Below are 25,473 nucleotides of genomic sequence, written 5' to 3'. Positions count from 1 at the left end.
AGTTGTAAGCAGCTGGGAGGATCTTTCTGTCGACATTTTCTGAACGCCTCAAGTTGAGAAATGTCACCGAACCTTAAAAAATGGAAGGACATTTTGCCGCTGAATGATTCTGTGAAACATCAGAGCGATAGTTCTTCTACCGTTGACATGAAGATGTGCTAAGAACAGATCCATAATTTTTATTTACTTCTAGTTTATGTTTATAGGCAAATGTATGGCACATGAACCATGCCACAGACCACAGCTTTTATACCCAAGGTGGTGTGCAATGTCCATCCGCAGTCTGGCCTTTAAAACCTAAAGAAAAATCAATAGCAGCTACAATCTACACTAATAAATACACACATTAAAGATAAAGACACAAAAACTCTTAATATGATAAATGAGCTGGTTACTAATAATGGAGAATACATATTAAAAACCTTAAACTGTTGTTTCTTTATTGCAGGTTTAGCCTTTGGTTAAACCAACAGTTGCTTAGGAAAATGGGTACAGTAGTGCCTTAGAGCAACTGCATGATACTGTTTGTTATGAATATAGATATATGTATGCACCAGTGCCAATATATATTGTTTTATTTAAGTAAACTTGCACTGCATGGTAGCTGGGCAACAGTAATTAAAGATGCATTTTTGTACCTTGTCGTCTGTTCCTCTGTGCTGATGTATTACACACTTATCTGGTTCTAAAGTGTGTGACACCATCTAGAAAAAAAGAGAAGAAACCCCCAAACTTGCCTTTTCCCATCTCTCTTGTTTACTCCTAAATGCACTCTATGCTCAGTCACATAAAACTTTTCTCCATCTCATTTCATGCTCCAGGAAGGAAACTGAGTTTCAGGAGAGGGGATTTCACAGTCAAAGGCAATGATGAAAACTTTGAGACAAATTCTATGTGGAAAAAATAATTTCACCTAAGATCAGCGCCATCAACAGGTGCTCATTACCCTCTGGGGACACTTACAACAAGCTGAACAAACAAGCTAAATTAATTATTTGGCATAAAGCAAGCACTGGTTTAATTTGCCACTACTGGTTACAATACCAGTGTATTTATAACATATATACAACTTAAAGAGTGGTCATTACCCTTGCTGACAATGCAGTAAATATTGAGGTGTCAGTTTTGGGTTCAGGACACTCTTACAGCCGGGGATCAAATCAACGATCTTTGACTGTTGGAGGACCTGCTTTACTGCCTGAGCCACACCAATCCCAAGACTTCTGGTACTTGGTTTTCACAGACAGTCTCCATGTCCAAGTACTAAACGGATCAGGCAAGATCGGGGGATTTCACGGTGGCATGACTATCAGCAGATAGGCTGCAGGATTTGTAGTCACTGCTCGGGCCGTTGACAGATACGGCAGCTCAGTAAAGATGTAAAAACCAAGTATCTTGTCCTTTTTATAGTATAACTGAATATTACATACACCAAAAATTTCCCTGGTGGAATATTAAAAGTGTAATTCTGAGGTTCGGGCAGTTCAAAGTGACATTTAAGCACTGAGTTCAGTTTTTTTATTCTTTTAATGTTTGAGGCCTGGTGCAAACAAGAAATCTGCTGATGCAGTCACAGTACACAGGATAACAAAGGTTATGTTGAATTGTTCTACTTCTATAATCTCTCTTACCTTAAGGGAACGAAACACAACAAAAAAAGTGACTAACTGATTTGTTTCAGGCAACCGCAAACTTACAGCACCTGCAATAATAACAACAGTGTCCTTGAGTAACATGCACATTCCTACAGCCTGCAGGGTCTTTCTGCTAGTCAGGGTGGCGAGAACAAAGCCACAGGTCTCCATCAGAGATCAACAAGAGGTCCACAAATTAAGGAGCAGCTATCATCCATTCTGACAGAGGTCAAGCCGAGAAGAGCACTACAGGGCTGTTGAGGGGGAGAAAGCAATCCCACTACCTCGCGGCCTGCTCTGTGAGATCTGAGAGGGATGAAGAAAGCAAACTTGAGACTAAGACACTCAATATGTCGAGCAGAGGAAGACCCAGAACTAAACAAACCAGTGAAAACTGGAACACATTTAGAAGTCACTTTAAACTTCACGTTGGCTGCTGTCAACACACTAAACGCAAAGCCACACAGGCGTTAAGGGTGCCGCTCGTCACAAACAGGTAATACGATGACGTGTAATGGTACCAGCGCCCTAACAGGGGTAGAAGGACATGCTTGTTTGTGTTGTCACCACATTCAAGGAACAGAATATCGCATTATTGATTAGCACGCTATAGCAAAACAAGTCCACTGATACCCTCCGCCCCCTCACTGTTGCATATTTAAAGAGAGCCAACAAAGGTAGACTCGTGTTCTTATATTACATTACATTACAGGGTCTTTGAGGACAAGTGGTGTCTGAGTTTACAGCTGACTAATAATGCATGTCGGTCGATATTGAACATTTACCTGCGCATTTAGATGTAGATCTTGTGCGACATCTGGAAGCAATGAGCAGCTAAGCTCTGTTAAGTAGTTTTGTCTGATTTGTTACAAATAAGTTTTTTAAAAAACAGCCCCAGCTGGACAGAGCCGGTTTCTCAATGCTGCATATTACATCACCTGGGTAGACCTGGGTATCACACAGTGCAATAGTCTTAAGAACTACTGTATATAATGTTGTGATTCAGATAAAGTCCCTCTGAGATAACGCAGTATTTAGCGTTAGATGTTTGACTTAAACGTCTCCATAATCCCAGTTCAACGGTATCACTACAATTTGACACCAAACACCCTATTTCTAGGAAACAAAACAAAGCAAATGAGGTTAATAAGAGAGAATGAACAAGTGGCGTGCTGGTAACGACCAAAAACCCTTCATTAAAGCAAACACAAGGGATGGCCGTGCATGAGTCATCAGACCGTCTGAATACTGCTTTAACTCATTGTCAACTTTCTGCTTGCATTTCTCAACTAATTTAACGAGTCAGTGGGTGTAATTACTATTTTACTTTACATTAATTGCTTGGCAAAGAAAGGAATAACCAGACACAATCCTCCCCCCCCTCCCTCTATCAGTCATTAAGCCATATAGGCTCTGCAAGGATATCATGTAAACGGGATGGGGGCACCTTCAGCAGGAAGGGGCGATCAGTACTGTATATAAGAGAATCAATAATCACCCCCTGTTCAAGAAGGCATGTCAGCCAAAAACTACAGATGCACTGAGATCTCCCAGTCTCCTCTGCTGCTCTTTAATTCATGTGATTGGAGGCTATTTTAAACAGCTGCAAAGTCACTGGCTGACCTTCAGTTGGGGGGAAAAAAGGAGGCTAGATTGTGGAGCCGTCCTGTCAGTTGCACCAGAAGTTGGCTAACTCTCAATTAGTTTCATCACTGGCAGCACAATAAGTGGGGTAAAGGAGATTATGAGGGGGGGAGGTCGTGTTGTTGAGTAATGCTCCAGCATGTCATGGAGTTAGTCTAAATGGGACTGGAGCAGCAAGCATGGAGCTCAGTGAAAAAGGTAAAAATGTCAGTGACGCATTACGTCTACATCATCAGCGTTGCTACTTTAATGCTTCATTAAAGCATCTCTGTGTGTGTGTGTGTTTTTTTTTTTTTTTTTTACGGACGCTTCATCACGATGTGGTGATGATGATGTGCTGGGAGCCGTGGATAATACCACCACCACCATCATCATCATCATCATCCCCGTGTGGTAACGACTAGCAGCAGTTAGCTCAGTCAGCAGCGGCTAGGTGGTCATGTCTGACTGGTGATTCACTCAGGATGCAAATACAAAAGGATGAGAGCTGAGGTCTGCGTGTGTGTGTGTGAGAGCGGCTGGATGGAGGAAGAAGAAGCTCTACGTCCTAATCCAACAACGGCATTGCTGGAGCGCGATAGTTTCCTCTAATGTGGCCACTGAGGCTGCTGTGAAAGAGGGACAGAAAAGCTGGTGTCCTTACCCCAGATATCGTGTGATGACCATGTCTTTACAGTTCTTGGCGCAGGAAACAATTGAGCGGGTCTCCCCTTGACTGGGCAGAGATTCCCAGTTCCTCAGAGACAAGCGGCTTCCATATGTGTCCACATGGGATATAGCTGCTTCTTCGTGTTAACGACTTGTAGACTTGTAGGCTAGAACATGATGGAAAGTGACATTAAAAAATAGGAAAAAAGTGCTGTGTTTGCCTGTTTCTTGAATGCGGGCTGTGATGATGCTCTGCTCCGCTCAGCTGCACTCCGCTCGCTCCTCCCTGCAGCAAGATTGGCTTTGAGCGGGAAGAAATCGCCGGAATGGATCAAATACCGGTGAATGGTGGCTGGGCACAAAACGTGGCCATGGAGTCACACTAAGCTCGGACTCGGAGGAGGGCCGGAGTGTAGACAGAAGAGGTGATGCAAGCATGCAAGCATGACCCTGTATGGTTGCAGCTTTATAGCCAATGGGAAGCACACAGGAATGAATGAGCTTTGGTGTTGACAAATAAGTAGAGGTGTTTTTGAGCCACAAAAGTCAGTCTGCTGATGTTAAAATTACTGATAGGTGTAAATAATGAAAAATAACTGAAATATTTGAACCTTATTCTTCTCTGCAGTAGGTATTTGTGATTATTTGATACTTCAGCTTTGCACTTTAGTACTGTAATACCATGTTTTTGTTAGAGTTATAAAATGATATATGTTACATATATAGTAAAAATGAGTAATAAATATCTATTAGCATGTTTAGGCCTACTTTGAAATTCATTTTGAGTCTTTGTTTGTCCAAGTAGATTAAGGTAGTCTGAAAAGTAGTCTCAAATTTACTTAAAACATGGTAACTAACTGGATACTTGCTCTATATGGCATTATCTTAACTGCCAGTAACACCGTAAGTCATTTTTGATCAGGATGCCTCCTTCAGTGTGCACATCAAACAAGTATAATATGTAGTACTGCTTTCTTTCATTTGCCCAATATCCCCCCAAAAATTGAAATATCCTCTACTGGAGTGATGCCGAAAAACCATGTATCATAGTATAACATTTAGGCTGGACTATTGTAGTTCATTCTTATCAGGTCATTCTAATAGTTCCCTAAAAAGCCTCCAGGAAATTCAAAATGCAGTAGCGAGAGTACTAACAGGGAAGAGAAAGTGATCATATTTCTCCAATATTGTCTCCTTTTCATTGGCTCCCTGTTGAATCCAGAAATAAATACAAAGTCTTGACCTCACATTACACCACAGTAATAAAGCACTTTGGTCTCAGACTGCAGGCTTCCCTGTGGTTCCTAGTGTTTCAAAAATGGAAATGGGAGGCAAACCCTTCGACTTTCAGGACCCCGTCCTGCAGAACCAGCTCCCAGTTTGGATTCAGGAAACAGGCACCCTGTCTACTTTAAAGATTCGGTTTAAAACGTTCCTTTTTGAAACTCATGCAGGACTTCATGTGATGCACTAAACACTTCTCCACTCACAACTTTTCACTCTCCACACACACCACTGCAGTATGAAATTAAAGCAGTTCTCCTCTATCCTTTAGCCTGTGCTTTGTCCTGTTTCCATATGCTCTTGTTTTTTGTTTCTCTTTCCCCTCACGCCCCTAACCAGTTGCAGTGCATGGCTGCCCCTTGCTGAGATTGGTTCTGCTGGAGGTTTCTTCCTGTTAAAAGGGAGTTTTTCATCCCCACTGTTGCAAAACACTTGCTCACAGGTGGGTCTCTGGATTGTTGCGGTTTTTACAGTATAAAGCACCTTGAAGTTACTGTTGTTGTGAATTTGCGCCATATAAATAAACTTGATTTAATATGGCTCTGACTTAATAGATACACATAAACTATAGAGGTTAAATGTTTGGCATCAATGACATAAAAAGGGCAAATCTGCATTGTATTGAAATGCACTTTTCCAAACTTCTTCTAAGCATTAATGAAAGTTAAAACACATCTTTATGTTCTTATGTGATTGTTTTTGTCCACCCGTGTACTTCTGTTTTCTATTTTAATTACTGTTAGTTCAGCTGCTTTTCTGTCTGCTGATCATCTTTGGGTTTTTACACTGATGTTTTTCTGTTTTTCAGCCATATTTCTTGTAAGAATCAAATCAGAATCATCTCAATATGTCGGATGAGGAGGGACAAAGGATAAAAATGCAGTGCAGTTCATCTGGTCACCCTAGCTACAAACAGCAATCAGCCCTCAACCTGTCAACAACAATATGGTTCTTGTTTTGGAAATTTCATTCTGCAGATTTCTTCACATTTTACTGTTTTGTTTTGTTTTTTTCATGTTTGAACGCTACTCTGGAGCTACAGTTTCAGCACCCCTGGTTTAAGGCATCAGAGTATTTTCTGTCCATGGAAATACTGAACTTTTCATTTTCACTCATAGATATTCAGACGAACATCAAAAACAATAACGTAGATAAATGGCAGACAAACAATCACAGGCTAGACTTATGTGCAATAACTAAACAGGGTATGTGAAATAACAGATGTAAAGAAGACAGAAGATAAGACTCATGGCTATAATGTGCACTGAATTTTTCATCTATGATGTACTTTGCTTTTTATATACACAAAAATACACTGATTATCCATCAATCAATCAAACTATGTTTGTAAGTTGATGCAGTTTATGCGGTTCAAAGTGCTTTAAGTGTATTAATAAACACTTAAAACATGGATACACTTACACACATGTCTATTTGGAAGCTATTCATGACAACTAGTGCTTAAAATAAAAAATACTAATCAATAATTAAAATTCTAAAAACGGGCATTTCATTTGTAATCTGGATTTGTGTGGCCAGTAGCTCTGAATATCTGACCCAAATTAACCTAGTTATATTTTTAAAAGCACAACACAAAGACATATTTTGGAAAATGTTTCCAATTTATTTATTGCAAGAACTATTTTCAAGGTATTGTACTCAAACAAAACAGTGCTCCCTGGTGGACAAATAACCTGTTATTACCACACATACGGTAACATCATCCGATCTATCATGGCCAAAATAAATTACCAGCTGGCTTTTCATTTTAAAATTGTCATGTTTGCACCTTTATGTTTATTCATCTTTGGCAACACTTGACTGAATAATGCACAGTACATTAAGGGTGAAACTAAAAGCACGTGCACAGTCACAAGATTGAGAATTTATGAAATAAGACATACAAATTGCATTTTTTAGAAAGAAAAAGATTCCCTTTTCTAGCCAACCCCCCCCCCCCCCCCCCCCCCCCCCAAAAAAAAAAAATCACTGGAGAGAGGCTAGTAAAGGCCAAGACAAGCATATGCTGCAATCTCCCAGATGGTTTTCTTGATAGCAGGGTCGAAGGTGGATGGACTTTCATTCATTAGGTAAACAGAGTGATGACTTTAGCAGAGTCCACGTAGCTCTGTCCTATGGATGTTCCAGTTAGCTGTAGATAAAACTGGAAATAACTATGATTTATCTGTCAGACAGTGTTGAGTGCCTTGAAAGCCGGTTGGTAGCTTTAGAGTGCTAACAAATCAGCTTCATCTCATGAGGAACTCAAATTTTAGACAATATATTAATCTTAGGCTATAGATAATATTTTTTCTGGTCACATGGATTTTTTAAACGACCAGTGAAAGAAATCTCAGTGATTAAACTTCTGTGGTTATTTGATTCCAACAGCCAGCGGATGTTGGTTCTAATTAGCCTGCATCATTTGTACATGTCACGGTGCAACACTTTGCCACTCATCTTGCTGGTGAAACTAATCTCAAATAAGCCTGCTGCTTCAAATGAAAAAAAAGAAGCAACTTAGTGTGTTTTGTTTTATTGCTCATTAGCGTTTGTTGCCAGTGTCAGTCACATAGAAGCTTGTACACTCATGGGATTTTTTTCACATGTTTTATGTGCAGAGCTAAGTTGAGAGGCTTTCTAAGGGGTAATGAAACCATAAACTAATATCCACTATGTGTGTCCCCTCTGCTGTCCTACTAGCAAATGGACTGCCAAACACCCTTTATTCCTGGGTCTTTGACTTTGCATGCATTATTGTCACTTAAGATTAGCAATCACACATACAGAATAAGAACTATGTGAACCTGAGGGATGCTTGTGCTAATCCCTGTGCTCTACACCCTCTTCACCTGTGCAGCCTTGTAGACCACAAGTATTAAGAAATTTGCAGAATTAGTTAATGAACTAATTACTGAGGGTGATGAGGGAGCAAACAAAAAGAAGAAGATGGTGGAACAAAACAATGACATAATGTGAATACGTGCGACAGAGGTGTAAACGCCTTCTTAATTTAACCCCTTGATACAGTTTATATTTCATGTTTTCAGAGTAAGTTTTAACCCAAGCCAATAATTCACTTATAGTAGGTGTCTATGCCAAATTTTGGATCTATTTAGAATATATAAATAAGCTGACATTAATAAATGGAATATAAATCCTCAATTAATGTAGAGAGGTCAAATTAAGAGAGCAAGAGTTGATTTTACTAGTTTTTAAAACACTTGTTTGTGGAGAAAAATGTCAGTTATCACATGTCTTGTTTTACATAAAACATGAATGCATTATAGGGCAGTGGTTAGCACTGTGTCTGTGTAGGTTCTGTCATCCAGGTCATGGTAATGTAAGGAGCTTGGAAAGAAAAATGACCTAGTGGGAGTTGTCCCTTGGTTGGTTAGCACTGTTTCCTCACAGCAAGAAGGTCCTGAGTTCAGTTCCATCATGGGGCCGGGGTCTTTCTGTGTTGAGTCTTCATGTTTACATGTTTTGGAAAGACAAAGCGTGAAATGGACACAGTGGACCGGTGTGTTTTGCAAACTTGTTTATTGCAAACTAGTCTGTGGATTCAGAGTAGTGGTAGGAAACTTTGTGAGTGGGATTTGCACATGTGGTTCCCACACTCACCGAAATGGCAGCACGGGTGCTTTTATAACCATCATCATAATTATGACCCCTCCCATGATCTCATTTAGCTTCCAGTCATTTGTTTATTTTCAGATTATCTGGTTAAATTGCAGGGGACTGTGCTTGCACGTGCAAATGTCATGCACTTTCAAGCCACGCTTTAAACGTACATTCATACAGCACTTTATTCTAACCAGTTAACCTAACATGTCTTTGGACCAACGGGAAGTTGGACTACATGGAGGAAGACTTCACAAGCCTAAGGAGAACATAAAAACTGCAGGACAAGCAAATGTTGTGGGAACACGTCTCGTGACACTGTCAAGGTACCCCACTTTCCACAATGCAGGAACTCCAGCAACACTTAGGGGAAGAGGAACAACTTTATTGACTGACCAACGCGTTTCAGCTTGTGGCTTTCATCAGGGTTATCAGGTACCCCACCTTCCCATTAAAAACACACAAGGACTGTACAGTTTCACATTAGAGGATTTTTACTGTTGAATGTCAAATTTGACCCAAATTGTATGTGAGACTTAAGCATTATTTAAGCAGGCAAGTCATTAAGAAAAAAATCTTACTATAAAATATCATTTCCAGTGGCAGCCTAAAAAAAGGGAAAACCCTGCTGAGTAGTAAAAAGAAACGAAACACACATCCAGAAACATTTCAGCACACCCACTAATTACATAGAATCATAGCAAGCATAACGTGAAAACAAGTATTACATGAATAACTAGCACACGACGTCCAGGAAGCTAGGTAACAGACAACACAACACAAACGCCACACACAAACAATTAAAGATACAAGCAACACAAGAAAAAGCAGCGTCATTCCTCTACAATCAGATCAATGACGGTCTCACCAGGCTGGTTTAAACATGTCACACTTCAATGCCAAGTGCAAATTTCTGGTAAACATCTAAAGGTGGACTGTTGATATATAGTCCCCAGCAGCAAATCAGTGCAATTGTGTAATAAGCTCGAACCGCCCCCCACATACCCAGACTCCCTGCTGGTTCATAACTGTGAATGTTTGTTCATCAGTCTGCTCACTTTCCACAAGACACGTCATGACTGGAAAATTTCTTGGTACATACAAGCAAACATGGACACATTGTTAGGGCATAATGTGTTAAAGCAAATGATGCGTCTATACTTTTTTCAAGAATTTGAGGACTTTTATTGTCATTCCAACACATGTACTGACATGAGGTAACAGGAAAGTTTGCACTTTAAGGTCCTGGTTAAAAGCCAACAAGAACATGTAAGAGCAATATATATATATATATATATATGTATGTATATATATATATATATATATATATATATACATACATATATATATATATATATATATGTATGTATATATATATATATATATATACATACATATATATATATATATATATATGTATGTATATATATATATATATATATATATATATATATATATATATATATATATATATATAAACTTGTATCCAGTATAAAGCTTCATGGCAGGCATACCATGGTTAAATACCATGTCAGTATTAAAAAGTGTTTCATTTGAAGGCCTCCTGCGTGAATAGTGTGTGGGAAGTGAAGGCATGTGGGATGGCAAAGAGAGTCCAGTAATTGTGACTCCATAAGGTGACAATATCCTTCACTTGGTTGCAGCAGTATACAAAAATTGCTCTTTTCAATAAGAGATCTGGGCTAGAAAATGCGAAAATAAAAAATAGTAAAACACACAAAGAAAACAAGTAAGTCGGACGTTTATTTATTTATTTATTAGTGTGGTATTTTTTTTTATGTTGAACTGATTAATCGGTTAAATGCGAAGATTTAATCTTACTTGCGCTTTCAAAATCCCGTCATGACGTGCACGACGACGCAGGTCAGGTGACTGATGACGTCTCAGCGATACTAAAAGTTTTGTGAGAGGAGGCAAGTCTGTGAAACTTTCGTGAAACGGGTGTGACGGAACCCGGCAGGGGGATTAAATTCAAGAAGCTGCGAGTCTCTTCATTGTGCGCGTAAAGGAAACGTAAACGGTAATTACTGAAATGTGAGGTTTGCTGTTCTCTGTTCTTCGTGCTCACAACTTTTTACGGATTTAAATCCGTCTGCGTCGGTCCTCTAACATGAAACGTGCTCCAGCGCCGGTTGATGTCTTTAAAGAGGATATTCTAGCTTATTTTTTTCCTTATCTGAGGAGCTGTCTGAGTTTAACACACATTAGATACATTACATTACATTACAGTCAGTGATATTTAAAAGATGGACTTTGGTATGTTTTATGTAAGGTTGATATATGACGTTATCGCTACAGGTTTAGCTTGGAATAAGATGTCAAGTGTGAGGTGGTATTGATATTTTTACTGGAATAATTTACTTTAAGGGGATAGCAAACGCGCTTTTAAACACCTTTCTCTGGTTTCATAATAGGAGCGGTGTAATTTAGTAATACTGTGAGAGCCAGTTTGGTAACGCCCCCAGGGGCATAGTTGCGCAACTAGCACGTGAGCTCCCCCCTGTGGCTGAATTGGTGTATACCGTTATGCTGTGATTGTTCTAAGCCTGTATTTTCTCCTTGTTAGAAATGACTGGAGACGTTGAAAAGGGCAAGAAGACATTTGTCCAGAAGTGTGCCCAGTGTCACACCGTGGAGAATGGTGGGAAGCATAAGGTTGGACCCAACCTTTGGGGTCTTTTCGGACGCAAAACCGGCCAGGCAGAGGGGTACACTTATACAGATGCCAACAAGAGCAAAGGTGAATACTCTGTGTGCATGCACTCTTTAACCAGCCTTGTAAATCACACAAACTTGATTTTAAGCCTTACTTTCACCTGTTGTTGCCTACTTTAAAACAGGGGTTATCTGGAATGAGGAAACCCTGATGGTGTATTTGGAGAACCCCAAGAAATACATTCCAGGAACAAAGATGATCTTCGCTGGCATTAAAAAGAAGACTGAGCGAGCTGACCTTATAGCGTATCTCAAATCGGCAACTTCATAAAGATCTCCATATCTGTGCACCTTTTTTAGCAATCTTTGTGCCTTAACAAACTGTTCAAGATCCAGGACTTGTCTTTTTTTCTCCAAAAAATAAGGCAAAAGAGCAATCAGTTGTGGTGGCACTGGGATGATAAGTTGTTGCCATTGTCTCAGGTTTACTTGATGTGGACTAAATATCTCCTGGTTTGAACAGGTTTCAGACATAAATTATTAAATAATATACTGTGCATCCATAATGTAGGGACCAAAAAAATGTTTAACTGTCCAGTATTTTTTGGGGTGAGTAGGTTGTTGTTTTGTTATCAAGTTATTTGAAGAGGTGTCTGTTCTAAGGATGAATGTGCCTTCTCTGGTTTGATTCTTACCTCAGCTGTCTGTTGTCGTTTCTGAATTTGAATAAAACAACACTAAACATGATGAGAATTTCTTTACCTTTGTTTTGCCTGAGATCATAAAATGCTGAGGAGGCAGCTTGCCAGGCTTTGATACACTTGATTTGTCAGTCAAATAAAGATTAGAGTGGTGTACTTCATTGTCTTATATGCCAGACGATGTGCAGGATTTCTATCACAAAACTGAATAAACATGACACACTGGGGCACTACTTGCAGGATTTGAGTTGTTAGTGGGGAGAGAGAAGCAAGGAACTCTGAAGTGATCTTTACGAGGCTGTGACTGATATGAAGCTATTTAAGAAAAAAACTGCTGCACTTTGAAACCTGTTCTGAGTTGTTTGACCACATTTGGAGAAAGAAAATACTGGTCAAAAAGACACAGAATGCATTTGTGGGGGTCATGTAAAGCAGATAAAGGCATGTCGAAGTTAACCTTGCTTATCAAATCTAGAGGTTTCACGCTTGAATTCAGATTGCTGAACAATGAGGTGCTCATGATAGTAGTCAGATTTGTGCTGGTAGCTGTATCACTGTCCAAGTTGTGGACTACAACTCCCCCTAGTGTTCAAATTACACACCTACTCACAGATGAACGAGTATAAAGGAATTTGAGTATCTGGCATGCTCACTAGCGATAAAAGTCGCGGTTATATAACTAAATGACACAGACCGCTGCAGACGATGTTTAATATATGTTATGAATTCCTTCTTTTTTAGTCGACTGTCACTCACTGATTATCACAGAAAAGCCTTTTTGTGGAATGCACAGAGATCCATTGTATTTGAATCATGTTAAAGAGTTAATTCACCCACATGGGGTTCCTTTGCTTCAGATAAGCCTTACAAAACTGGAACGGATCCGAAATCCTGAAAGTTATGAACAGTGTGCAACAAATCTACCACTATAGTCTACTGTTTTATATTTTTGTGTAGCTTATTGCACAGGTAACCATACGCATTCTGTATAATATGTGCTGGACAGACAGAAGTTAGTATTATCCTCGTCATTTTCATACTTGGAGCCTGTAATAGGGGCCAAACGGTTCAGATGTCCAGAGGGCTGCGTACTGAAGCAACCCTGAGCTCCTGCTCGTGTGACGAAACGAGCATCAGTGGGACCGAGCCAACCACAGCCAGCGTCATTTGCACACTAGAAGACGCACACGACAGTAACGCTCGGTAGTTGCTGTTTGTTGTCTTTTCAAAGCCCGTGGCAGTCCCAGCGAGCATCAGTTTGCGTCCACGCTGCTTAACCTAGATCTGCTTAAATGATCTTACATTAAGTGAAAACGGCGTGGACATGCTGTGGAGGAATATGCTGGTGCGCAAAGGGAGTCTCCATCCCCACAGAGTGGAGCTGGATATGTAGCCGAAGCTCCAGGGATGCTCCAAGCATACTGCACCTTGGAAGTTGTCAAACGATTCTTGTCTTCAACCCTCCAGCAAAGCCTCATAGATGATATTTCTCTGCGCGACTTCATGGATTTGGTTCTCTGAGGACCATCTGAAGAACAGACATGGCAGTGTCAAAGATGCTGTTCTCTGACGTGGAAACTTTTCTGGACTCGCATCCCGAGTTATTCGAGGATTACCTGAACAGAAAGGGGAATTATAGCATGGTGGAGAAATGGCTCAAGAATCACCAGGCGAGCAAAAGTCCAACGGCTTCAGCTCCGGCCGAGACAAGAGAGGAGAAGAGCAACCCGTGCAAGGACAGCTGGGCGAGCAAATGTGACGGTTTGCAGCGGAGAGCGTCTCAGAAGGAGCTGCGTAAAACTTTCGCCAGATCCAAGGCAATCAACGTCAACAGGACATACGACGAACATGTTAATACCAGGGCGCAGGAGCCGCTGACGAGCATGAGGAGGAGAGCACTGCTGAGGAAAGCGAGTTCTCTGCCCCCGACCACTGCGCACATACTGAGCGCACTGCTGGAGTCCAGAGTCAACATCCCCCAGTACCCTTCCACAGCCGTGGATTTTAAATATTACCTCAAAGAACACAACGAGCGAGAGTTTTTCCTGGAGCTTGTAAAAGACATATCAAACGACTTGGATCTAACGAGTCTCAGCTACAAGATCCTCGTGTTTGTTTGCATTATGGTGGATGCAGACCGGTGCTCCTTGTTTTTAGTGGAGGGAACGGGCAACAAGCAAACGCTAGTGTCCAAATTCTTTGACGTGCACGCAGGCACCACAGTTTTACCCTCAATGAATTCAGACGAAGTTCAAGTGCCGTGGGGGAAAGGGATCATTGGTTATGTAGCCGAGCACGGGGAGACAGTGAACATCCCTGACGCTTATCAGGTGCCTTCTGCTCTGTGTGCATGTGTTTTTGTACATTTCCATCTGTCACAGGCAGGGAGTCAGATCGTTTTCGTGCAGCTTTTCATTTTATCTCTCACAGTTTGACGAACAAAAGCACTGCTGATAGCTTGGGCCAAAACCACACGTTCACACAAATCACATAAGAGTAATAAAAAAAGTGTTTTTTGTTCTTTTCCCCCCTCAAGTCCACCGTGATTTAATACAGCAACTACATAAAGGTGCTTAATAATGGCAACAGCCTTTTTAGATGTAAAAGTCTTAATGGCTGGCCAAACATTTACACTAATGCCTTACCACATTGCTCTACTTTACTACTTTTTGTAGAACAAGCTCCTAACTCGGCAGATGTCCATCAAACTGACATTCCTGTAGACCCGCAGTCATGATCTTTATGTTTAGTGCCCCGTCATCTGAAAAATAGAGGGAGCAAGTGCTCTTTTCCAACAAGTGCTTACACTGTGTCTTTTCTTCTGTGCCTACGGCTTGCAGGATCGTCGGTTCAGCGATGAAATTGACAAGCTGACAGGGTACAAAACCAAGTCACTGTTGTGCATGCCCATTCGCAACAGTGATGGAGAGATCATTGGAGTTGCTCAGGCCATTAACAAGAATTCAAGTGGAGAGCTCTTCACTGAAGATGATGAGAAGGTAATTTAATCATTACAGTTATGAGCACAAGTACTGAGTAAAGAAGACACACATACACACACATGCTTCTCTAATACAGTGCATTCTCCCTGGTGTGTCCAGAATAAGCTTATGTGTTTGTTCTTTGTTTGATCCCTCCCTGTTTTCTTACATCTTACACCACTAAACCTTCCCACAGGAACTTTGTGCACGTGAATCAAATGACTTTATAAAGCACTACACAAATAAAAATAATATTTGGGGCAGTTTTCGATCACACCATTTCTCATTCTTACATAAATAGAAACAATGCTTGTGGGTAAAAGGATGGGAAGTCACAGTGAATCGGTAATTTATCTCAATAAATGCATACTGTTTATTTCATTTTTATTCTGTTTTGTTAAATTATTGCAAAGATGAAATAACACATTTATGTGCTTAAATCCTAATGTTACATTTCATAGACTGGCAAAGCAAGAGAAGGAAATGTGACAGACTGCATTTAATCACAGTGAAACAAATAAAGCCACATGGTCCCTGGGTAAAATGATAGTTTGGGCATGAATTTTAGCCACACTTGTAACATTGTACAAGAGCTACATCAACTGGCCTGTGCACCTCTTTGGTCCACATGGCAGGTTGAACTGCAGAGATTCTGTGACCTCTTCTCTAGCACTAGGCTGACATGTTTGGGGTGAATGCACATGTCTTTGTTTCTGATTATCCTGTATAACACGTCCACATCTAGGTTAGGGATTGGCATGAAATATGGTTCCTTCATGTTTGAAGATGTCACCTGATCACTTTAGTAACCTGGTCACTGGCTTGATGTTTTATGAAAGCTTAGAAAAGTTTTCAACAGCTGTTGTATGAACAGCGATGAAATTTGGCACAAACATTTTTAGAATATTTGGCTATAACCTGCACACATGCACACACACAGTCCTATTTTCATGTCGTAGTGACATAATGCTATCCCTAGCTGCTTACCCTATTCCTAACCATCAAAAATGAATGCCTAACCCTAAGCCTTAGCTTAAACATAACCTTAACCTAATTGTAACCCTGACACTAAAACCCAATTTTGAGTCTCAAAAATGCCTTCAAACTCATGGGGACAGGCATTTTGTCCAACAAAAAGGTTTTACATTCATTGATAAAACCCCCCCCCCCAAAAAACCAAGAACAGCTATTATAGTTAAGAAGAAGCCAGTTTATCGTTCCATAGTTTAATTCAACAATACATACATGCAAGCCTGTTTCACAAAAGTTGGTATGCTTCATAAGACTTAAATAAAAAACTGAATACAAGATCTGAAAAAATCTGTTATATCCCATATTTAGTCGCAGATAGTAAAAGAGAGGATTTCATGTGATGAAATCACAAAAACCATGGTTGCCATCAATTCAAATTCATTCACACTTTTCTTGCACGATGATCAGATCAAATTTCAAGTGTGCCATTATTTGGATTTCCTGAACCTGCAAAACTAACAGTATTAACACCAGAGAAAAGATTACAATGTGAACACATTGCAAGTAGACTATGAACATAGTAAACCTGCAAACCATCAGCATGTTATAATTTCCATTGCAAGGAAACTGTGGTGATAATGATAGCGCTTTTTAACCATGGCTTTACAGAGCTGCTAGCAAGGCCTCCAACTTTTTTTGTTATTATTGCAGCACATTGAAGTAAAGTACAGATGAAAGAATAGCCCTGAAGTAATGCTCATGCTTTATGATTCATGTGTGGCATTTCAGGGATGTTACTCAGTTTTGTTTTTTTTGTACATAGACACTGTTTTGTGGTGTTAGCGGCACACAAGCAGCAGGGCTGTAGCGATGCCAGCTGTCATTTTTCATTACCGTCAGCGCTGCAACACTCATGAGTTTACAGTTGCAAAGATTTTAAGAACAGGATGTTTTTTTCTTCATATTTTGCCTCCTTTCATGTTTTGTTTTGCATTGTGACCTATAAACAGGGAACATTTCTTTTCTCCATTCCCTCCAGTTTGTTGGGTGATTCTTCAGTTTCTGTGACATTAAACTTAGAGTTAGCCTCCATTCTGTTTTTAATATTTAAATTGATAAATAAATCGGCTTCATTAAATTACTTTTAATTATCAGATGACACAATAGATGTACATCTTGGAATTTTAAATGTTATTACAACTGATTAGTTTCTCAAGATCTTGCTTGGCTTCAGTTTAAAATCATTGTTAATGTTTTAATACACTGCTTAAAACCCTGAAATTAGTAACTACATCTTAAAAATATCATAATATTTAATGTAGGCCACGCCAGTAGAAGTGATTGGAACCTATTTTGAAAACTCTTCCTCTTAGTTATTTTGGCATTTTAAACCTCTGTCAAAATGTATAAAACTATCATTTAAAGGGTGACTAGGCCATATTACAACCGAGTCACTAGTAAAATCTGCTTTAAGAAATGCTTCTTGCACATTGAAGTTTTTTTTCAATGCGATTCATACTTTTACTGCACATGTGCAAAGTTGCATTACATTATGGCTTTATTAATGACTCAGTCCAGAGTACTGACATGATAAAACACCTATTGCCTCATCCCACCAGAGCACTTGAACAAATACCGTGCTAATTCATGTTATAAATACAGCAAGCCAAGAAAGAACAAAAGCAAAAAATGACATTAATTACACTCATCTCCATCTTTAATACACACGCCATGTTTATGGTCACATTTCAATTCAGGGTTCTTCGAATGCCTAACTGCCATCATCAAAATGGATATTACCTTTACATGAACAAGAGTAAATATTATCATGTTACATACTGTAATACTGAATGTAGGTCATGTAATGTTGTCACAGCTGTTCTTGCTCCTATCATCCCTTGTCATAAAGTATTTGACAAACAACATTAACTGAAGACATCATCGTCCACTTTATTAGATACACCTCTTCAACTGCTCATTAACACATCTTTGTATGTGATTGGCTAATATCTAATTAGCCAATCACATGGCAGTAGTTCAAGACTAACCTGCTGAAGTCCAAACTGAGCAACCGAATGGGAAAGAAAGATGATTTCCTGTTCATTTCAATGTGGCATAGTTGTTTCTGCCAAATGGGCTGATATGAGTATTTCAGAAACTGCTGACCTACTGGGATTTTTCCACATAACTATCTTTAGGGTATACAGAGAATAGTCCAAAAAAGAGAAAATATCCAGTGAGCGGCAGTTCTCTGGGAGAAAATATGTTGTTGATGCCAGAGGTCAGAGGGGGATGGCTTTGAGCAGCTTTGAACTGATAGGAAAGGAAAAGTAGCTCAAATAACCAGTTAGCACACTCACCTAAAATGCAAAAGATTTCTGGCTTGAGCCTGAGAGTTGAAACAAATCCTTTGGAGGATTATGTAAGTGTAAAAGGATGTTCCAAATTAACAATGTGGATCCATCCAGCGTGGCAACCCTTTGTGAATAAGGCATCAACCAAAATAACTTTTCAAAGTCAAGGCATGCAGAACAGCGTGTCAGAACACACAGCCTGCCACACCTTGAAGCAGATGAAGATCACACCCCTTTCAGCTAAGAACAGGAATCTGAGGCTAAAAAACATTACCTGGTGTAATGAGTCACAATTTCTGCTGTGACATTTGGATGGTAGAGTCAGAAGTTTGCGTAAACAACATGAAAACTTGGGTCCATCATGCCTTGTATGATCGTGTCTGGGATATTTTCTGGTCACACTTTGGGATTCTTAGTACCAAACAGCATTTTTTGAACACCATAGCCTACCTGAGTATTGTTGCTGACCATGTCCATCCCTTTCTGATCTGTTCAGATGATCTCAAACTAGCTTCATGAACACCAGACTTATATGATGGATGTGCAACTGACAAATCTGCAGTAACTATGCGATGCTATCTTGTGAATATGTTTCCAGCACCTTTTTGAATCAGTACCATGAAGAATTAAGGCATATTTTACATGCAAAAGTGAGTGTATATATGTAATCTGATAAACAGCAGATCATTTTTTTCTCATTCTGTGTTCATTCCTGAGTCCAAACTGACTCAGTATTTATTATTTAAATAATTAACGCCACTGTCTGAATCCATAAACCAAGTTTGAGTCATCTGTCATTAAATTTTCTTAAGGCGGTATGTTGTAAAGGGCCGGGCCACTGTGTTAATACCACCAGTATTGGCTGGTCAGACTCTCGCATTGGTTAATGCTTCACTTTACTGCTGACTAGAATATCCAGTGTGTCAGCAATTAATTTATTGTCACCACTTTGGACTGCGCCATTTGTGTGATTTTGAATGGTTGCCAACGGCAGCACCGTGGGATTTGTGGCAGTGTTGGGGCAGCCAAGTTACTTAAAGATGATTCAAGAGGACGAAAGCAGACTCTCGGATGAGAACCATCCAGGATATTACTCCATCGGTTAGTAAACACACTGGTCAAGTTGTCAGCCCCAGCACAAAGCCATCGCTGTCAGTGAGTTAATGTAATATTTAAATTTCAAGCAGCTGTCAGGGGAGCAACATCCCCACAGTGATCCAGATAGCCTTCTGTTTGTGAATGATCGTTTGTCAGAGCGATACGAGGAGCACGTGTTGAGTCCATCAGCGCACTTGAATAGACATAGCAGGAAGGCGGTGAAAAGCCGATACAGCGACTTGTTCTCTTATTGCACGAGCCCCTAAAGGAGAGGAAAGATGAAACATGAAAGCACAAAGCTAGCTGTGCTTTTATTTAAGCGTCAGGTTTCACTGTGGCAAAAATTATCTGTCGTATGTTTTTCCTCCACTGCTGCTCTGCCGTCAAAATTACATCTCCAGACTCGATGCGTTGTTTATAATAGATGCAGATTAGGAATTCTTTTTTTCATTTCCCTTGTTTTGAGTATGTTTCACATTTCATTAACATCACACTAATGCCTGGGATGGCTACAGCTGAATTAGTAATGAAATGCAATGTGAGTGTCAGAGAACACAGCAAGCTCCCTGTACAGCACAGCTGCAGCCCTGCTTTTATGGAAGACCTTGTAATAAGAAAATGTATCATACCTTTCGAAGCAGATTCCTTTAGAGACATAAGCTTACGTTTATCCTTAAATGATTGTTCTGAAAATTTACAGGATTTTGAACACATTACATGCTTGGTTTTAAATCCCAACAGCCTTAAATGTGTTCTGTTCTGTCATTCAAGATTTGAGACCTTTGGCAAGTCTGAAAATGGTTCAGCCCATGTATAATTGCTGTGTCTCATTATCTTCTGCAAAGGAATTTGGCTACCGACTTAATTTAAGAGTGCAAACTGACCCCGTCCTCCTATCTCTATATTTTGCATTACTTTCTTGATTCTTGTCTCGCATGCCTTTTAATACATCCGATGTGAAATGTGTTATTCTTGTGAATTAACTTTTATTAAAATTCTCCCATGTAGGTTCCATCTGCCAGTATATCTCAACATCTGTGTGAGCTGATTGTCAAACAGCAGTCCCCCCCTCACCACAGTGCTCCCTCTGGCTGCCAAATTCCCTGTCAAATTGGCTCAAAGCAATTCAGTTAATAACCACTTTCACACAATTTCCCAATGTAAATCTGCAGCTAAAGAACAAAGAACACAATTTCAGCTTGGCGCCTAATTTTTTTTTACACAATCCTAGAGGATATCAGATCAAATCAAATGTAAGCAGTGCATCATACTAGAGTTGCTTATTGCAAAGTAAAAGAAGGGAACTATCACAAGAAATCCTCTTAAATCTTTCCATGTTGCTGTATTAAACTCTGTGGATACTGCACAGGGGTGACCCACACACAGTAAATGGAGACCTGCCTCCCCAGCCACTAAATAAACAGTTGATGAGAAAAATGTAATCTTCAATATTTCTTTCAGATGTTTAAGAAAAGGTCTGATTCTGTTCTTTATCCGACTGTCTTCTGACGTTCCAGGTATAATACTGGATCATGTTTATCTAACAGTCATCATATTTGGTTAAAATTAGTCTTCTGTTATGCTTTCTAGGGACTTTGGTTTAACAATTCACTGTGGTATCTACCTTTGATGGCAACAGCAGTGTTAAATATATGCACATTACTTTTTTGTATATGCAAGGGAGCGAGCTGCACCAAGTCAGTCTGAGAAGAAAAACTGTATATAAAAGATGGATGTAGATTCTAGGTCTGAAAAGCCTTAAACTTGCATTATTTCTAACATCCAGCAGGGTGCGACTCATGCAAAAGTCCACTTGTGTAGAAGTTTAGGATCAAATGATACTTCTTAGTTGCTTTAATACCTCATCTATGAGTTTATGGTTAGTTTTTCAAGTTTCAAGTCTTTTTTATGCAGCAAGATGCTTATTTGGTACATTATGGTTCCAGAATATCAACATAGGCTATACTTTAAGACTAGAGATGGCGCGATACCACTTTTTTATGTCCGATACCGATACCATAAATTTGGATATCTGCCGATACCGATATGAATCCGATATAGTGTATTTTATAATCAATAAAACTGTTTTTTTTTAAATATCTTGCTGCATTTTGTATAAGTTCATACTCAAGTTTAAAAAAACAAAACACTAAAGCTATTCTGTTATACCTGTATGCAAAAAATACACTGCACCCAAAATATTTCATAGTTCAGCAATACTTATCAATCTAATAAACTTAAACCTACTGCATCCTCCCTATTCTGGTATTTTAAAGAGTACTTAGGGGAAATATTAAACAACCTAACTAATAGGGTTGCCAACTCCCAGCAAAAACCCAAGGGAACCACCCCCCAACCTCTGCCTCATGATGCTTAATCGACGTAATCAACTTTAATTTAATGCATGTGTAAAACAAATGCACAGATATCAATCATATTTCTACAATAATTAAATAGATTCAACATCTTTCTTCAACAGAATTGCAGACTGCACAGATTGTACCTTCCCAAAGGAAAAAGTACTATAGCTTTCTAATTATTAGACTTAATATTTACTATATACAATAATGGATTTCTATACATTTTACATCAGATGAAAACTTTGGTTGTAAGATTCAGAAAATTATTTATTAAAACCTAGACATGAGAATAAGAAAGAAAAGTATTTCTTTGTGCCCCCTTTTCCCTGTTAATGCCCTATCGGCCCCCCTGGCAAAACTTTGCTAGATCCGCCCCTGCACAGTTACCAGCCGTCAGCTACTTAGAAAAGGATCCTGGTGTAGAAAGTAATATTAAATAAATTCTAACAACAGCTTATCAAGCTTGAACGTGCTGCTGTTGTTTAGCGCAACATCCGCTGGTTTCCTCTTTCTGGCGCAAAGTGGGTGATAAACAAACAAGAGAGACGGGAGTCGCGACAGAAAAGCCGATCAGCTGATCATTGATCAGTTTCATGATTTCAAGTAGCAACAGTAGAGGGAGGGAGAGAAGAAGAGGCAGTCGCTCCATATATCGGTTGTTAAGCTTAATGTGGGAATGCTTTACAAACATTCAGAGATGAACTTACACACTTGCTTTACTTCTCTGGGATAGCTTTGTAGGAGAGGAAATGCCGGTTTGGAAGCACGTAGCGAGGCTCCAAATGCTCAACCAGACCACTGTCAGGTCTGGCACACCGCAGCCGCTCTATCACGTGACGCATACTGCTCTGACGTGCTAAGGTCATGAGCTGGGTTACGCCATGTCGCAAGTTTTGTGAGATGCTTTTGTGATACTTAATGGATCGGATTACATTTTTTGTTTCTCTCTGATATCCGATCCAGTAATTTAGGTCAGTATCAGACCGATACCGATACGTAATATCGGATCGGTCCATCCCTATTTAAGACATGTACACGAGAGTGACAAGTTGCTGCAGTATAGGCAAATACTCATAATCAGAGGCTTCAGAATACGACTCTACAATATGGTGGGTGATGTCACATTGGCTACATTCACCTTTTGTATGCAAACTAATCTATGAGTATAAAAAAAATAAAATAAAAATAAAATCTGTGACGGTGATGTCTGACTTGTTGAGGTCAACATGTCGGTAACAGTGGAACCTGTACTAGATTAAATTAAAGCAGTGTTTGTGTCAGACAACTAAAAAGTGTGCAGACCTTTAAAGTAGTACAGAAAGTGTAGTATTGAGTAAAAACTAGAAGACTGTGGGTCCTTCCAGTGAACAAAGCAGAATAAAGCTGAGGATAACAGTTACATTTGCTGTGAAGAGAGAACTAAGTTAAGTTTATGTCCTCCTTTTTAAATCCTCATATTTCACAGTTTGTTATTAACCTGCTTATTAATTCCATCAAAGTTTAGATAAAAAACAATGAAAACAAATAAAGCATCTAAACTATTTTCCACAGGCAGGTGGAATATGTTGGTTGTATAAGCGGCCAGAAAAGGATGTTTCGAAATCTCTGAATGGATACAAAATCATGCTTTAGTGTTAATTAGTAAATTCATTTCCATTCTGAATTCCGACCTATTAATGATAACTGATTACTCTAATTTTCTCAGCTAAGAAATTAGCATGTGTAAACCACCGTGCCAAATATAGTGGCAGCACACTGATGTTAATGGAGTGCACCTGATGCCTCTATGGGTAGATTTAATCACTAAATCAGCTTTCTGGTTGATGGAACACAAAGTCCATTTTTCTATCCCAAACTGCACTTCAGCCTCAGTGAGTTACTTGTTGCTTGAATGAATACATTTAATATATATTTCTATTTAAGATAAGTGAAGAATCTGTAGTTCTTTTCTTATTGTAAATCAAGATCCATGTAATGCCAGGGAAGAGGAGAAATTTTCTTTTTTGTCACTGACTACAAACCTCGTTAAAAACAACCACTGTCTCCTCTTTTCACACATGCAAAGCTTTAAAGCGCAACTTTAAAAGTCAACTAGAAGTTGATATCCACACAGAGAAATGGAGAGAAAAAGTATTGTCTGTGTAATTCCCCTTGATTTCTCTCATTTGAAATTCCAGTTACAGAGAAGGAAGTCACTGAGGTTAGAGGAACTGACAGTCCCTGAGGCGGAGGCCAGTTAGCTTTGTTATTAAACCGCTCTTTACTGGTCAGTCCAGAGGTCTCTAGGCAAAAAAATGTCTTGTTTGTAATGCAACCTTGTATAATGGCCTGCTTGACAGAATGTAATTAGAGCAAGCAGTGCTTTTCTTGGGTATGCCTGTTAGTTCCACAGGCAGATCCATAGCCACATCCCCCAAGTCCTGCTCATTAATGAATCTGCTCCTGCTGGGGCTATTGATGGCCACTGCCTTTCTGGAAGATCATTATTAGAGAATTCCATAGGACAGCTGAAATACATTATGTATGAACTCATTGCTCAGCATCATCTGGTTTCTGCATCTGGAAACAGTTGCACAAGGCACTGGATTATGTATAATGACTGAATGAAGTGCATAAAGTTAATTTACCCATTAGCATGACTGAGTAAGTTTTCGTGTCACGTTATGATTAAAGATGTCTTTAATTACAGTGACTTAACATGTAGTTAATGTATCATAACATACACACCAACAGGACATGGGAGAGCAGAGGAGTTACGCTTTAACGTTGACTGACGTAACGCGATAATTATAAATACACAAGACTATAACTCTGCCCTGCAGAGTTTCAACAGATGAGTGACATAGTTTACTTCTTTAGGGCTATCTTTTTTAAAATCTATGCATTTCTAGCCATTGTGAATATTAATTAATAATCCCCCATTAATTCACTCCTCAGTCACTAGAGTATGGGTGCCAAAGTAATGGGTCACGTACAGCCCGAATTTGATCTTGAGTATACCAGGCCAGTTACCTAAAGATGCTACAGTCATACAAGACGATGGACAGCCTGAGAGGAAAACACAACAGCTTCAGTTTTTGCTGTTGTAAACTAAAGGCACACCTCCTTGGATTGACCACCTTACAATAGTTTTACCTGCAAGTCATTGGTAATGTCTTTGGAAACCCACTGCTGTGGTATAGTCCAGTTTTAAGAACTGACGATCTAAATAGATAGTGAAAGAAACAAGAAGTATATCATTTAATTGTTTATCTATTACCTTTTGGCATTTTTGTAGTAAGATTGACCATGAGACAGGTCTTTATCAGTAGAAAAACCTGTAAAACTTAAATTGAGGTCCCCCTTCACATTTTCCAAAGCTGCCCAGTGGGCCAGATTGCAGTCTTTTGCAAGCTCATTCTGGCTCCCGGGCCTCATATTTGGTACTCTTGGTCTAGAAAAAATGACCTTCTTTGCAATTACAGATCCAGCAGGACATAAGTTTGATACCACTACAT

At 39.5% G+C, this 25,473-nt stretch overlaps 3 protein-coding genes across 4 annotated transcripts in view; 2 read left to right on the top strand and 1 right to left on the bottom strand.

The window, feature by feature from the left end:
- osbpl6 (oxysterol binding protein-like 6) overlaps positions 1 to 4,211 on the bottom strand; it is a 46,684-nt gene extending 42,473 nt beyond the window's left edge. For both annotated transcript variants that reach the window (XM_063497238.1, XM_063497239.1), the window contains exon 1: positions 3,922 to 4,211. The gene's annotated coding sequence lies outside the window, so the exon portion shown is untranslated. The remainder of the gene's footprint in view (positions 1 to 3,921) is intronic.
- A 6,536-nt stretch (positions 4,212 to 10,747) lies between these two features.
- LOC134645322 (cytochrome c-b) lies at positions 10,748 to 12,430 on the top strand. Its single transcript, XM_063498719.1, has 3 exons — positions 10,748 to 10,875; positions 11,422 to 11,595; positions 11,696 to 12,430. The coding sequence occupies exons 2-3, from the start codon at positions 11,424 to 11,426 to the stop codon at positions 11,839 to 11,841; spliced, it is 318 nt and encodes a 105-aa protein (XP_063354789.1). The 5' UTR covers positions 10,748 to 10,875; positions 11,422 to 11,423; the 3' UTR covers positions 11,842 to 12,430.
- An 840-nt stretch (positions 12,431 to 13,270) lies between these two features.
- pde11a (phosphodiesterase 11a) overlaps positions 13,271 to 25,473 on the top strand; it is a 45,557-nt gene continuing 33,354 nt past the window's right edge. The window contains exons 1-2 of the mRNA XM_063499390.1: positions 13,271 to 14,541; positions 15,052 to 15,210. Of these exons, the coding sequence (XP_063355460.1) occupies positions 13,753 to 14,541; positions 15,052 to 15,210 (948 nt within the window). The 5' untranslated portion in view covers positions 13,271 to 13,752. The remainder of the gene's footprint in view (positions 14,542 to 15,051; positions 15,211 to 25,473) is intronic.

The sequence above is a fragment of the Pelmatolapia mariae genome, linkage group LG16_19 (assembly GCF_036321145.2).
Source record: "Pelmatolapia mariae isolate MD_Pm_ZW linkage group LG16_19, Pm_UMD_F_2, whole genome shotgun sequence".
Classification (NCBI taxonomy): Eukaryota; Metazoa; Chordata; class Actinopteri; order Cichliformes; family Cichlidae; genus Pelmatolapia; species Pelmatolapia mariae.
The sequence above is the reverse complement of the archived record's forward strand: the minus strand, read 5'-3'. Positions and strand labels throughout refer to the sequence as shown.

Bases quoted from the DNA above. Each gene is read 5' to 3' on its own strand.
- LOC134645322 (XM_063498719.1), top strand. From the start codon at position 11,424: ATGACTGGAGACGTTGAAAAGGGCAAGAAGACATTTGTCCAGAAGTGT. The intron at 11,596-11,695 runs GTGAATACTCTG...ACTTTAAAACAG, and splicing joins AGATGCCAACAAGAGCAAAG to GGGTTATCTGGAATGAGGAA.